Below are 14,854 nucleotides of genomic sequence, written 5' to 3'. Positions count from 1 at the left end.
TCATCAGGGACCTCAGGATGTGCTCGTCTGAGCCTGCCATGGCCTCCTGTTCGCTTCTGGGTGTGATTTGAAAGTGCTGATTTGTATCTGTAAGGCCCCATGTGGGCTGTTTTGAGGTTTGTGGCCTGACGGCTCCCACTTCCTACATCTGGATGTCTAGAGGCCAAGGGTATCCGAGTTAGGAATATGCACTGCACTTGGTCCGTCAGAGCTGCCGTTTGGAGTCGTAGGCAGTGGTACGAAGGTGTCGGGTGTTGTGTACCTACCTAGGGAGGTACAATGTCCTGGCCACAGCTTCACTGCAGCTGTGGATGCAGGATGGGCAAAGAGCTATTCTGGGAACCGCTCCCGGTGCATTTATCACTCACAACGTCCCCAGCTGTGCAGAGAGGTGATAGGTTAAGTCCACAGTGGCAGGTTAAATTCTTCCTTCTGCCACTGACTGCTTCGTGATCTTGGGCAAGTCACTTTGCCTTGCTGCCAGCCGCTTCCTTCCCCCTTTCCTTTCTTCCTGGCTGAGTACAGGAGCTGCCCCTTCTCTTGCGACTGCAGCAGCAAGCACAACGGGGCGATGAAAGACCTAGGGCTCTGGATGTTTCTCCATGGGACAAATTATCAAATAATTACAACAACTCAGAAAATCCCGTGTTTCTCACAAATTGCTCTTGCATTTTAACAGCTGACAACGCATCTCAAGCTCATGAGACCATCTGACCACTGCAGGAGAGCTGTGTCTCAAACAGAGCAGCAGGGAACATGCAGCTTCATCCAGCCAGGACAACTTCATCAATACACCTTGTACCTCCTCTGCAGCAACTGCTGCCGGCTGCTCTCGCCCTGACTTCCCTCCTCCACCGACTTCAGACCGCTCTGTCCCACCAGCCCCTACCAGCTCGCTGAGCACTGCTGGCTCCCTGGGCACCCCAGGGCTCCCAATTACTTAACCCTGGCACCCCAGCTGCAGCCAGTCAGCCCGCATCTGCAGCTCTCTGCTCTGCTCTGTTTTTCATCACAGCTCTTCCCTGCTTCCCCCACAGCCTTGTGCAGTGCTGGATGGGTCACATAAGTTTCTCTATTCAAGGCAGCCTGGTTGCTAGTGAGCACAACACTGTGTCCTGGAAAGCAAAAGGCACATGGTGTAATCAAGCAGCCTGGCGCTAAATTATGGCTCCACTTTGCTTACATTTAATCAGCTCCTTCTGTGTCGTACCAAGTGTTCTGCTATAGGTCTGCATCGCCTGTCATGTGCTCGCACCCACTCTCCAGCTGATTCATTATTTTATCCCGGAGAGAAGCACGTGCAGGCTGCAGGTCATGTTATATATATCTTCAAAGTCTTCTCTGGAGTTTCTGCGTCAGCTCGTCCTCCTCTGTTCTGATACCCCAGGAGCGGTGTCCAGGCCTGTCTCGGGTTCCTGATAGACATGGAGAGTCTGTTGCTGGGTGAGCATCTAATCACCTGTCAGGAGCAATTTCAAGCTCCTTACTTTCTCGGTCACACGGCTTCTGTAATGAGGCTTTGTACAGGCCTTCAGCTGACTCTTTCAGTGACTGTAGCACTGGGACATCCAAACAACTCTATCAATGCACTACAGCCAGGACCCAAATATTACCAGGTCCCAGGTTTCAAGACGTGCTATTTCAAACCCGGGGCCAGCACCAAAATAATCCTGCTAATTTCAGAGGCCAAAGAAACTTTTAAAGCTCAAATATCCAGTGTCTCACAGACTATTTCAGGATGGTGTTTGTATCCATTCTGAATTTCTTCCCAGGCATCAGGGCAGCAAAATCACATGGCTCTGCTTGGCAACATGCGTTTCCTCTTTCCATGCTGACCTGACTTTGATAGCCGGTTGCTTGGGGTCCGTGTGCCCAGGCTGCCCAGAGAGCAGAGGGATTGCCCCCACTAGATGCTTACTTCTGGAGGGGATGTCTTCAAAGGTAAGCAAATACACTAATGGCCCACTGACTGCTCTGCTGCTGTTGCTTTCCCCGGGAACTGGAAGAAGCCCAGGAGACTCTGCACAGTTTGCAAGCCAGGCTGTCATTATCTAATGTCCCGAGGGGGTATGAAAAGGCTGGTTGCCAGAAGAGCTCTCAGAGCATTGCAAACCCTCTACCTGAGAGCCCTCACGCTGGCGAGGACACATCTGAATGGGGCATTTCTCCACTTCCATGCAGTTTTACTGCCCCTCTCCCGCCGGGGGAGCGTGCTGGCCAGCCGCCTGTGGCAAGGGAAAGGCAGGAGCCCCCTGCTACAGCCATAAGTTGTGCGTGCCATGCCAAGGGACTGAATGATAGGAAAAAAGGGAGCAAATCTCATAACGTTGAGCACGTGCAACCAGGCAGGGCTGTGAGGCGATGACTGAAGGGCAGGCAGGCAGCAAGGCAGCAACCAGAAGGACCTGACTCGGAACCCAGATTGTCTCTGCCTAACTTCCCAGGGCTGGAGCAGCTTTGCAGACCTCTCCCCAAGAAGAAATCGAAGTGGTAGCGGGTATCTGAACTGCTTCCAGAGTCAGTGGCCATTCTGTGAAAGCTATGGGCCTGGCTGTCAGGCGGGCTGACCTTTATTGCAGGTTACGGGTGCAGCGTTGGTGGTGCGTGCTGGTCATCTCAGAGCTTGCCCTCCCTCAGGATCAAAAGTTTCCACCCCCGACCACCGCTTCTGGCCCACGGCACTGCCCGCAGAGCCAGCCCCAGTCCCAGCCCAACCCAGCCCAGCCCCAGCCCCAGTCCCAATCCGAGCCCCAGCCCAGCCCAGCCCAGCCCAGCCCCAGCCCCAGCCCCAGCCCCAGCCCCAGCCCCAGCCCCGGCCCCAGCCCCGGCCCCAGCCCCAGCCCAGCACCAGCCCAGCCCAGCCGCAGCCCAAACCCAGCCCCAGCCCCGCGGTGCCACGCCAGCGCCGGGGCCGGCGGCAGCCCTGGACCAGCCCGGGCAGCCGGGACCCGCGGGGACGCCGGGTCCTGCGGGGATGCCGGGTCCTGCGGGGATGCCAGCCTTGCTTCCATCTCTAGATGGTGCTCTGAGGCCGGGCAACGGCCGGGCTCCCCGGTTTGTGCCATGCCACTCAGCCTCCCCGCGCTGCGTCCTGCCGGCGGGAACATCCCGGGGCTGAGGAGGGCAGGACCCCCACCCTGCTGACCACGGCAGGAGGAGAAGCCTGTGTAGCCCCTCCAAGAACCTGCTACCGTCTCAGCTCCTCCTGCTGTGGCATCCCCCCGCCGTGGGATACCGTGCCACGGGCGGCTGCACCGACAGACTGCCTCCCCTTCCTCCCCGTCCCTCTGCTGTCCCCCTTTACCTGCCCCAGGGGGGCTGCCCCAGCTGGCCCTACGCTGCCCCACGCTTTCAGCATCCCAGCAGGCTGCCTTGCCTTCTCTCCCCCTCCTGTGCAGCCAGCAGTAGGCCGTCCCGGCTTTGCGGATTTAGCACAGGGCCGGTGCCTGCGGGGTTTTCCAATAGTGCTGCTCCATTAGGGCCCAGCTCTGCTTTTACCACAGGCAATGGCAAAAGTCCCATTGACTTTGTGGGGCAAGAGCAAGTCCTTAATGGCCTCGGAAGGTAAGGCGCTTTTTTCTGCCTTTTTTTTTTTTTTTTGGTGACATTTAAAACCATGGCCACTTCATATTGCCTGTCCAAAAGCTGGAGAGACCTCAGGCCCTCCTGCAAAGGCAAAGAAGGGCTGCTAAAGCTCAAAGTGAGCAGAAGAGGCATTTTGCCGTGCAGAAGTCATGAGCCTGCATCCAGCCACCAGGTCAGCGGCATGCCCTGCTCCGTTCCTGGGCAAAACCTGGACAAAACCGAGCTGGGTTGAAAAGGAATGCATTTGTTCAGCAGCACAGACATTTTCAACGCCATTTCCTAATCACGGAAATCCAAACCCATTTTCTCCCCGTTTGAGATTATTGTGGTGTTTCTTGAAAATATTTTTAGTTGCAGTGTGTACCAAAATGTTTTGCTGAGCAAGTTTTGGGTGAGTTGAAAGGTGCCAATGACAGTTTCTTTTCAAAAGGGTTGTCCAAGAGTGTCACCAAAAATAAAACGTGAAACAAGTTTCTCAAGTGTCATTTAAAACAACAACAACATTCATCTGAAAGCTGGCAAGAGTGACAGCAGCATAGTTAGCTGTCATGGGGTGGAGGATCTGAACCAGTGCCTGGATCTTATTCATAGGGAAGAATTCCTTCCTCTCCCCATTATCCTTCTGGTATTTGAATGGCTTTCAATAACGAGCCAAGGAAATCGTTCAGAAGTAAGACAGGAGAGAAATATAGGTTATGGGCAGATAAACAAAGCAGCAGTGTCTTCCTCCTGAAAAGCAAGGTGCCAGCCCCTTGGGATTAGGGGCAGGTCTTGGGCAAGCAGTGCCTCCATCAGATCCTGGACAAGGGAGGGAGCTCAGGGACATCATGCCCTGGCGTGCAATAGAGGTGTCTTCTCTGGAGAGCACCAGCACAAGAAAGTGTCACCTACCTGAAAGGTGATGCTCCACATATTGTACGCAACAGCCAAAATATCAGGTGTGTTTACTGTTGTGAATGGCTTGGAGAGCTGATTTGCAGACTCCTTAAAAATGTCCAGTCTTCTGTAGAGCAAACAGTCTTCTGAGGTGGAGTCTCCTGGTGGCCTTTCATGGGCTGCATAAAGGAGTCCCCAGCCTACAGCCAGAGGTGCTTGTGGAGATGGATGCTGCTGTCGCATTGCACTTTTGTGTACGGCCTTGGGTGTTTATGGGATGAAGTTGTGGTATAGGATGGGTTATGCCCCCATGTGTGGCATACACATGTAGGTACGTGCAGTGTGTACTTGGGCACAAGCACTCTGCGATTCGAGCGTGCAGGTACAGAAGTACCTGTGCAGAAGGATGTATGTACCGCTGTGTGTCAGCAAAGCCTGTGGGCATGCGTGCAGCTTGCAGAGGCAGAAGAGCACTTTTTACTGGGAGGAGTGACCTCACCATGCCGTCAGATGGGCTACGTGTGCCCAAGGAACGTACCATTTTGGCAACATAAGCACAGCTGCGGGAGGAGCGCCTGACGGGCAGAGGTTTACCCATCATCTGTTCTCCTGCACTCTGGCTGTTCCTCTCCTTCCCTCTGCCCCCTCCTCTCAGCCCCCTTCTCTTCCTTGGGTCCTCCTCAGCTCTCTCCCCTCCCTAACAATGTGACAGCATTGCCAGCTTTCTCCCAATTTTATTGTGAACAGCTGGTTTTTCCTCCACACCTCGGTGTCTTCTCCACCGTGATGCCAAACATGACATGAAAAGGGCCAGCATGTTCAAACGTACGGAGGGGGCTGGGATCCCAGCATGGCTGTTGGGGATGCTTGTTGAACAGATGCTTGTTCCCTTAGCATTATTGCAACGTTTTCCAATTTTTCCCCCAAGAGTCACGTCGTCTGAAGCGAGGGGTGGCAGTGCTGGCCCGTGTGCCGCCTCCACCGCCCCAGCTGTGCATGCCCATGGCCCCGCTGCACCTCAGCTGCCCCATCCTTGCCCAGGCTCCCTGGGCCCTTGCTCCGTGGAGATGAGCCTCCCAAGAGCTAACAGGCTGCGGGCACTTCATCCCCACCAAGCGCTGCCATCTGCCTCCAAAGGATGCTGCACCTCAGTTGGGGGGTGCCCAGCCGTGCGGATTCCCCCTCTCCTAGAGGCCACCACCTCAGTCTGTGTCCTGGATGCCCGTGTCCTCTCACACAGAGTCCTTCTTTCTCGGTCCATTAGGTTGTTTCCACTGCCATGGCCAGTGGCAGGCAGCCGGCTCTGAAAGCTGTATTAAAAGCCAGGTCAATACCAGCCCCTGCTTGTTCCCTCTGGGGAAAAGAAATAAATAATAAAAGGAGGGAGGGAGGGACTTCATTAATTAGCAATGGGGAGGAGAGGTGGGACAGGAGCCCGCGTGGAAAAATGAGGCTGTATGTCAAGTCAGACATGGGAAAAGCCAGGATCCGCAAGCTCCTGGTCCCACTCTGTGCCCGATGGGAGGAGAGGGAGGCATCAGGAGTGGTGCCTTTTCCTTTCCCCCCCTTCTCCTGATGCTCTGCTCTTCGGTCGTCACCTGTCTGCTCTTCTCTCATCCTCCCGCCAACTCCTCTTCCCTTCTTGGCAAGGTTTCCCAAAGGTGTCAGATCACTGCTTGGGTGCAGAGCAAACCCATGCAGGGCAGCTGTCCCCCCCGCAGAACCTGCACGCCAGGATGAGAAATGGCCACATCTGGGTCTAGACCCATCTTGTTAGTCTATCCCCGCTCTTTCTCAAAAGCACTCCCTTATTACCTCGCTTTCTCGTCTTCTTTTTCCCTTCCTCCTCCTCCGCCTGCCTGCTGTGCCTGCTTCTTCCTCTCACTCCTGCTATTTCCTTCCTTCCCCTTCTGCTTCTTCCCCGCTTCCTCTTGCTTCTTGAACCAAGTCCAAATTGATACTGAGATGCTGTTTTTCTGCTTTGTAGATGAGGGGTTGGGCGGGACATCATTTCTTCAGCCATTCCCCCCATAGCACAACTGTTGGGTGCCCAAAAGAAGCTTCCTGAGCTACCTGTTTGTCTTTCTGTCTTCATATCATCTACAGTTTTGAAGGGGTTTTTTGATTCTGCTGCTCCTAAAGGAAAAGGCTCACTAGGTTTCCGCGTCTTTTGTGAAATGACAGCAAAGTCGTGTTACAGGTCTAACTCTGGTTGATGCCCTCCCTCATTTCCTCTAGTTCTTACTTGCCTCTACCAAAAAAAGAGATTTTAGGGGTTTTTATATTTTTTTGAGCCTTACATCTAGAGCAGTGTCTTGCACGTCTCTGCCTCTTCATCCAGCATATCTATAACCCTTCCCTGGGCAAAACTCTCGTTATCTCCAAAGCCAGCAGGATCGTTTGACCCATCCTACTGGTAATTTTAATGCAAATGCTTCCCTCCCTCCGTACATTTTGTATGATCTTCTCCCCGAGCAAATTCTCTGTGCCTCTTATTGTAGGTCTTTACCAGGAAGGCCCAGAACAGGGGAGCCCTCGTGGTGGAGCTTCCAGGCACCACCACCACACAAACAACAAACACCAGCACTAATAACTCTCATCAGTCTCTACACCAGGCTGCAGCCTTGAGGTCTCTCCTTTGCTTCCAAACCTCCCCCTGGGATATTAGACTTTATTAAAAATAAATAGTTACAAATTCAGTTTTACAGCTGATGGCAGCAGGGAGAAGAACGGAGGAGGTGAAAGGAGCAAGTTGAGGGTCTGCTGTCCCGTCAGGTCACTTGTCTGTCATCCCGGCCACGCTGTGCCGGGGAGCAGTCTGAGTGCACAAGCACAGGGCCCTGCCTCCTCTGCCAGGCATCTCAGGAGAGGAGCAGGATGTGTTTTTCAAGAGGACTGGGAGAACTGGGTCTGAGTCTGTGGAGCCGAGCTGCTTCTGGAGGTGACAGATGCCAAAAGCCAAGTAGAGCGTCCTTGTCTCCTAGCTTGGCATTTGTAGTGGAAGAATATGGATTTCAGTTCTCTTTCTGTTTTATATACAAAGAAAGAGTCATGTGCAACAAGCAATAAACATGCAAGTAAACCCCTCCCTTGAGATCCTTCCCCACTCCCTCCAGGAGTCCTAAACTCTCCCGTCCATCCTCATCTGGTCAGTGCTTAGGTATGGCTCCTCTCCTAGTGACGGTCATGACTCTTGACAGCCATGGGGCCTACCCACGTCGAGAGGGGACAGAAAGTCTGCTGTTGCCTCAGCAGCAGAAACACTTGCTGTGGGTCCCGGTCTGTCCGTTGAGCACAGGGACTCCTGTCGCCTCTCCAGAGATGAGAAACCAGGCGTGCTGCTCTCCTGTCTCTGGGCAGCAAAGGGGTCCTAGCACAAGCTGCACACACGGGAAGAGTAGCGTATCCTCACTCCTCTTCCAGGCAGTATGACTTCATGGGAAAGGGGGTATATCAGAGCAGCTCCAGGCCTTGATGTACTCAGGGACTGAGAGGCAGTCACAGGAGGCATTTTTTGGTGGGCAAGGGACTTATCCAGCTACGTACAGGTGCAGAATGGAGGAGGAGACGGTGGGCAACGGGTGTGGAACGGGGAGGCTGGAGGAGTTAGATGGCTGACTCCCTGCGGTATGAGATTGTATCTAGGGGCAGAGTTGCCTGGAGCCGCTCCAGGTCCAGGTGGCTTCCAAAATCCATCATCTGGATGACGCCTCCCTCTTCTTTAGTGCTGCCCCCTAACACCACACCCACTTCATCATCATCTTCATCTTCATCTTGACTGACAAGAGCCAGCTCATTCTCGTAGCAGAAGGCACTGGGAGGTGGGGGAGAAGGTAGGATAGTCATCTTGCTTTCTTGCAGTTCTCGGGCTGAGCAGCAAGGCGTGCCGGCTACCTCGTAGGTCTTGTGAAAGCGTGAATAATCCACTTTGTAGTGGTTCTTCTCCTCAAACACAACTGGTTCAAAACGGTGACCCCAAAGGATTTCACTAGCGAGGTAAGAGCTTCGTGCCTGTGTGGTCATGGCTGTGGCTTCCACCATCCCCTCCAGGATAACAACAATTTCAAAGTTCTCCGTCTCCAGCTCCTCCTTGCCAATCCCATAGAGTGGGCTCTCCTCGTCAATCTCATGAACGATAATAATGGGTGAGACCAAAAATATACGGTCAAGGCCCACGTCATAGCCCACATTGAGGTCCCGCTGGTCCAGGGGTAGGTATTCCCCTTCCTCTGTCATGTAGGGTTTGATGAGCTGGGCTCGGACATGGGCCTCTACAATGTGGCTCCTCCTCAGGTTGCCCACCCGCCACATGAGACACAGTTTGCCATCCCGCACAGAGATAACCGCATGGTGACTGAAGAGGAGAGTCTGGGCCCGCTTCTTGGGCCTCGCCATCTTGGCCATGATGGTGCCAATCATGAAGGAGTCAATGACGCAGCCCACGATGGACTGGACCACAACTGCCATGATGGCCAGCGGGCACTCCTCAGTCACGCAGCGAAAGCCGTACCCAATCGTTGTCTGTGTCTCCACTGAGAAAAGAAAAGCCCCTAGGAAGCTGTTCACATGCATGATGCAGGGCTTGAGGAGAGAGGGACCGCCTCCCACCGCCGGCGCATTGAGGTCGCCATGGAAGAAAGCAATGCACCAGAAGAGGAAGCCAAAGAAGAGCCAGGAGACCAGGAAGGTGGCGGAGAAGATCATAAGCATGTACCGCCAGCGCGTGTCCACACAGGTGGTGAAGATGTCGGCCATGTAGCGCTGAGACTTGTTGCTCAGGTTGGCAAAGTAGACGTTGCACTGGCCGTTCTTCTTCACAAAGCGGTTGCGGTGCTTCCGCCGGGGGGCATGGCCCTTCCCGTTCCGGCTGTGCCCATTCACACTGCCCAGCGCGGAGACCTTGTGTCCATCCTCTTCAGTCGAGACAATGCTGTACCTGGAAGAGAAAAAACAGGTCTTTCCAGCAAAAATACGTGAAGAACAACAACAACCACCGAGACAGCACGGGTGGGAGACACGTGGGTGGATCACAGGGCTGCATCAGTGTGACGCTGAAGTTCACAACGGCGTGTTTCCCTGGTTATTGCACCATGGTGCCACACTGACCAAATTGGTGGAGCTCGGCTGCAATATTTGCCGAGTCTTGCTGCCAGGAGGTTGTATCTAGCACATCCTGACAGGGCAGCAAAGCAGGAGAAGCTTGTAGTGCTGTGCTTCCTTCCAGCCTTTGTGGTGAGGAGGGACCCAAGGCTTCGAAACCTGACGGCAGCTGGGACAGCCGGGAAGCCTGGGAGCAAGCGCCCGTGGTCTGGCCACATTTTGGCCCTGACATTATATAAGGCCGTGAGTTTCTATTTTCTCCTCCGCTCTCCTCACTGATTTCATGGTGCGTCGGTGACAATGTTTATACACTTCCTGCGCTCAGGACAATTCTGTTGCCACAGCAACGCGCGTGGCTCCCAGCATCCAGCATCTGAAGCCAAAGGTGTAATTTGGAGATCAACAGCCAAAGTGCTGGCAGATTTCCCTGGGAGAAGCTCCCCACACACTTTCTGGGAGATACTTGCCCCTCCAGCTCCCCTCCCTCGCAGGCGGCACCGCCACTGCCCCTTGAGGGCTGCTGGGTCTACGGTTGCAGATACTCCTTAAAGACATGATGGCAGAAGATGCTCTGACCACTGAGGAAATCAAGGGAGTGCACAGACCCACCAAGACCACTCCGCCCTCATGACTGCCAGGCCCTGGCTTCCCAGGACCCGTTGGGCTGGCAGTGCCTCCTGCCCACCCCATAGTGTTGACATGTCAGCTGGAGCCCTCCAGCATGGGCTCCGTGACCCTCATCCTCCTCTCGTGGGAAGAGGGAGCAGGGTAAGCACGCGTGGCTGGACTTGTGACTCCTGGGGACGGGGGCTCCTGCAGCACTGCTGTAATCTGTAATTTCTGGTCCAGCACCATGCAGCGCTTTGCTTCTCCTCTGTAGCACTCCTCCTCTGGGCACTGCCCCCATGTATGGTGTGTCTTGGATTGGAGAAGGAGAGAGGAGCCATACCTTGGAGCAGGAAAGCCCCTGGCAGATAATTTGAGAAGAATATACCAAAAGGCAGGCTGAAGGTAGGGCCCGAGGGGCCAGATGAGGAGGACCAGGCCACCCTGGGCAGCAGCAGTCCTTGAGAAGGGGCTTACTCACCGGTTGACTCGGACGCTGCCCATGGCTCGCTGTATCATCAGGTGTCAGGGGGCCGCGGGAGCTGGGAGGGCGCGGGGTCTCATACAGCAGCACTCACATGGGACCGGGCTGCTCCGGGTTTCACCTCCGGCGAGCTGGGGCCCGCGCTGCCATTGCGATTGCTCCTGGGCACGCGCCTTGCAGAGAAGGATGAAGCAAAACCCAGTCAGAGCCTCTCCTGACAGCACCCATCCCGGACCCAGAGCAGGGGGCGCAGGGCTCCCAGCCTTTTGCTCAGGAGGGGTCTGGAGGTGTCCACGGGCCACCGTGCCACAGCCTGGCTCGGGCAGGTGAGGAGCTGCTGAATGTAGACTGGGTTGCGCGGCCCGCAGCCCCCACGTTCGCCGGCATCTACCGCCGGGAGAGGTGCAGGGCCGGCCGGTCGCCACTCTCCAGATCAAGGGCACAGCGACTGAGCAGCTTGCAGGGCCCTTGCCCTGAGCCATTATATTAATATCATAGCTTACACTAGGACAAGAGCTCAGCCAGGCTAAATACCTCGCGCATAAGGACTAACGAAGCACAGACATGCACGGCAGCCCTCAGGGATCCCCGTCAGCCCAGCCTGACCCAGAGGGGATTTATTTCCAGGGGGTGCAGAATATCCTCCCTGTTTCAAAGAGGAGAAGAAAAGCGATGGGTAGAGCCAGAAGGGAAAACTGATGGAAAGGAAAAGCTCAGGGGTAGGCGAGGAGAAGCCAGTTAGAGCAAACAGACCTTGCGACATGCCTTGCGTACAGCATCCGAGGAGCGGCTCAGTGGCAGAGCCCTGGGGAGGATGTCCAGCAGATGTTACATCCCAACCCGGTCCTCCCCAAACTGAAGAACGGGGAAACCGAAGACTCAAGAGCCGACCTATCCCGCCTGCCCAGAGCTGCTGGGAAGTGAAATGCAGTAAGGTGGTAATGACTCACAGATTAGGAAGGGCTTTGTACACCCATGCTAATCCTGCACTGTAACCTGTGCGGAGCGCAGGACGCAGACACAGACAGCTAGTTTGCTTCCTCCCAGCCTCACCAATGGGTTGCCATATCTGGGACAAATCCAAGGATTTCTGGGTCAAATCCAAGGTTTAGAGCTGCTTGCAAGTGCTCATGGATGGACAGGAGAGAGGAACAGCAAGTGATGTTGTCAGGGACAGAAAAGCCGGTGAGAACCATCCTTGTCTCATCATCAGTGTTGCAGAACGGGGCTTCATGTGGCTAAGGGTGACCACCAGCTTTCCCCAGTTAGGAGCACAGGCTAGAAAGCAGTAAGTAAGGAGCTCCAGACATCACCTCTGATGTGCAAGCTCTGCCGTGTCGTGTCTGGGATGAAGATTAACCAGCAGTCTCTCCTCCAGAGACCAAGGTTACTGAGGCAGTTTAAGCCCTGTGGCAACACAAACATGGTTGTTCAAACCAGGGATATTACGGGACTAAGAGAAGACAGAAATCTTGTAGTCCACAACTCATCATATAGAGGAAAAAGTGAACAGCTGCCTAAAAAGTCCCATCAGAAAAAGCACTTTGGCACTGAACTCTGCCAGCACCCACCCCCTCACCACCCTACAGCGTCCAAGTCTTTTAGGAGGGTCAGTTTGGCCAGATACGAGAAATTTTGTTGTGCAGCTGGGTAAACCTTCAGCAGAAACTGGGGTTGGTAACCTAAACTCATCAGAAATGTTGAGGGATGACCAGGTGATGAAGAAGGGTCACTTCATGCCCACAGATGGTCCCACTAGGATAAAGCTAAGACATATCTTCAGTGATTACATGGTGAGTTTGGACTGCCAGGTCCCACAGGTCTTTAGGAGGTGACAAAGGCAGGTAATTTAGGTATACCCCTCTATGCCAGCTCCAGCCAGGAGAGGAAGGGCATCCTCTCCAACCGGCACCTTCCGTAGCCAGCCTGCATAAGCAAAGCTCGTCCTTAGCCAGCACTGACGCTGGTACCGGAGGAAAGGTACTGCCACAGCTCATGTATGGATGCTTCACAACTTCCTAAAGGTTTCTAACCACCACTACCACCCCTTTCCCCAGCTTCAGGAACGGGTGCACAATTTCTAGAGACTTCGGATTTCTGGCCCAGGTGGTGGCCACTTCCAAAAGAAGAGGAAGGAGGACCTAAGGAGCTTCTGCCCACTGAAATTACATGCAGCAGCACCTGGATCTCTGCTCCTAATCTTCCCTACCTCACCGAGAAGGGGCAAAGGAAGCAGATGAAATGCAGGTCCTGCAAGGGCTGTGCTCATCTCCGGTTCTGGCTGGTACAGCTACGGGGAAGGGATGGGCACGCTGTTTAAGAGCGCTGCATCCCGTGCTGTTGTGCTTCCTCCTGGCTCCCACGCAGGAGCTCAAGTCAGCCAGAGCTGTGGCACAGCCTCTTGCGCAGAGCCCCACCATGGCTGGACCTTGCAGCTCAGAGCCTGGGAAGCATTTGCTGCTGGCTCTGCAGTGCCAGAACAGAGCATCAGCAGCTAAAACTACATCACAACCTGCAATTTGTACTCAATCACAAGAAAAGTATTTCCATGAAGAATAAAGGCTACAAATCTGAACACACACATTCAAGCACGTGAGAGCAAATGGTTTTAGTACGGGCTGTAGTGGGAGACCTATGGTCTTGGTCCATACACTCATTCGTAGGACCCACACAGAATTGAGTTCATAGCTCTTTTTCTGCTTCAACTTCAGAAATTTTGCCAGTAGATTTAAGGACCTCAGCAACAAAATGCAGTGAATCCGCTCCAGAAGCAAGCTGTCTGATGGACCAGTTTGCGCCCATTATTATCTTGTGGAGGTTCTGCAGGGCAAAGTCTATGTTGTGCTTCACTGCCCCCAGGTCGGTCGTTTGGTCTGCTCTCAGGTTTTCGTTCTCCACCTTGGAGCTCTCCAACTCTCCCTCGAGAATAAAGATCTCCTGCTTCAGCTTCTCCACGTTGCTTTCTGCCTCCAGAGCCCGCTGGGTCATTAGCTGGAGACTCCACTCAGTCCGCTGGACAAAGGACTGTAGCTCTTGGGCTTCCCTCTTCTCTTTGGCCAGGCTAGCCTTCAGCTGCCTCTCCAGCCTCCGCACCGTGCACGCCTGGCTCTCCAAGGAGCTCTGCATGCTCCTGACCATCCTCCTGAGCATGGTGTTCTCCTCCCTGAGCACGTTGTAGGTCAGCTGCAGGGACGGGGAGTCCCTGTCCCCGATGGCCTCCTCGTGCAGCATGTGGGGCTCTGCTCCCCTGGTGCACTCTGGGTACCCCAGATAAGGGTCACTGGCATGGGCCCACGGGGCAAACAGATCCATCCCCAAGTGCTTGCCCGCGCTAGACTGGAAAGAGTCGTAGGGGCTGCACGGTGCTGTACTGGCAGCTCGGGACACATGCAACCTTTGATGCACAGGAAGGTGATAGGTCCTGGTCCAGCTGTGGTCCTCATCTTCAGACAAGCTGCCAGGCATTTCCGTGTCTTTATAAAATGGTTCCTGAAACTCTGGAGCCTCCTCCTCAAGCTCCAGTGCATGCTTGGCCAACATCTTGGCATATATCCTATTTTTCACTCCTTCATCTTTCACCATGTGAGAGTGCCTGGGATTTAGGGAAAATGGGATGGGTCGCCCCAGATCCTCCCCCTGACTGTCACTCGAGCTGTCATGGCTCTTGCACTGGGGTGGAGGACATGCGGAGTGGCAGGGGTAGCTGAATTCGTCATCGGTGTCATCATTCTCCTCATCATCTTCCAAGCCTTGAGATTCTGGGCAGACGCTCTCCACTGTCCCAGAGGTGCCAAGCAGCCATGACATTTTTCAGGACGCTTTGGGCTGCAGCAAGCAGGAGGATCCAAATTATCCTCCTGGAGCCTGGATCACGCAGGCAGGTGACACTGACAAGCAGTGTGCCAACTTCTGCAGCCTCAGCAACCCTCGTAGGGGAAGAGGCAGTCACCAAAATCCCTCCATTTAGATCACCAGGGTGTTCAGGAGGGAGAGGAGGGGAGGACCAGGCATCTCTGTGTCTTTGCTATGGGGAGAACAGGAATCACCAAGGTTTGTGATGTCATTGTGTGACTTCACTGCCTGCTGTGAGGTCATGGCCGGGGGGAGAAAAACTGATCAACTGCAAAAGTGCTTTTTTGGCAGCAGGAGGATGAGCTGGGTCCCGATGGCCGCAGAGTCGACCCCGGCTCAGGGATGCTGCCA

The 14,854-nt window shown here is 54.5% G+C and overlaps 2 protein-coding genes across 2 annotated transcripts; both read right to left on the bottom strand.

Annotated features, from left to right (window-relative positions):
• Positions 1-8,067: 8,067 nt before the first annotated feature.
• On the bottom strand, positions 8,068-10,686 carry KCNJ4 (potassium inwardly rectifying channel subfamily J member 4). Its single transcript, XM_075491674.1, has 2 exons — positions 10,649-10,686; positions 8,068-9,397 (listed from the first exon to the last, which is right to left on the bottom strand). The coding sequence occupies exons 1-2, from the start codon at positions 10,684-10,686 to the stop codon at positions 8,068-8,070; spliced, it is 1,368 nt and encodes a 455-aa protein (XP_075347789.1).
• A 2,647-nt stretch (positions 10,687-13,333) lies between these two features.
• Positions 13,334-14,458, bottom strand: LOC142404680 (endosome-associated-trafficking regulator 1-like). The gene has a single exon (XM_075491675.1). The coding sequence runs from the start codon at positions 14,456-14,458 to the stop codon at positions 13,334-13,336; it is 1,125 nt and encodes a 374-aa protein (XP_075347790.1).
• Positions 14,459-14,854: the final 396 nt, after the last annotated feature.

The sequence above is a fragment of the Mycteria americana genome, chromosome 1, assembly GCF_035582795.1.
Source record: "Mycteria americana isolate JAX WOST 10 ecotype Jacksonville Zoo and Gardens chromosome 1, USCA_MyAme_1.0, whole genome shotgun sequence".
In the NCBI taxonomy this organism is placed as follows: domain Eukaryota; kingdom Metazoa; phylum Chordata; class Aves; order Ciconiiformes; family Ciconiidae; genus Mycteria; species Mycteria americana.
This window is presented reverse-complemented; position numbering and strand designations above follow the sequence as displayed.

Coding starts and splice junctions, on each gene's coding strand:
- KCNJ4 (XM_075491674.1), bottom strand. CDS start 10,686: ATGATACAGCGAGCCATGGGCAGCGTCCGAGTCAACCG. Junction 9,398..10,648: donor GGCAGCGTCCGAGTCAACCG/GTGAGTAAGCCC, acceptor TTTCTCTTCCAG/GTACAGCATTGTCTCGACTG.
- LOC142404680 (XM_075491675.1), bottom strand. CDS start 14,458: ATGTCATGGCTGCTTGGCACCTCTGGGACAGTGGAGAGCGTCTGCCCA.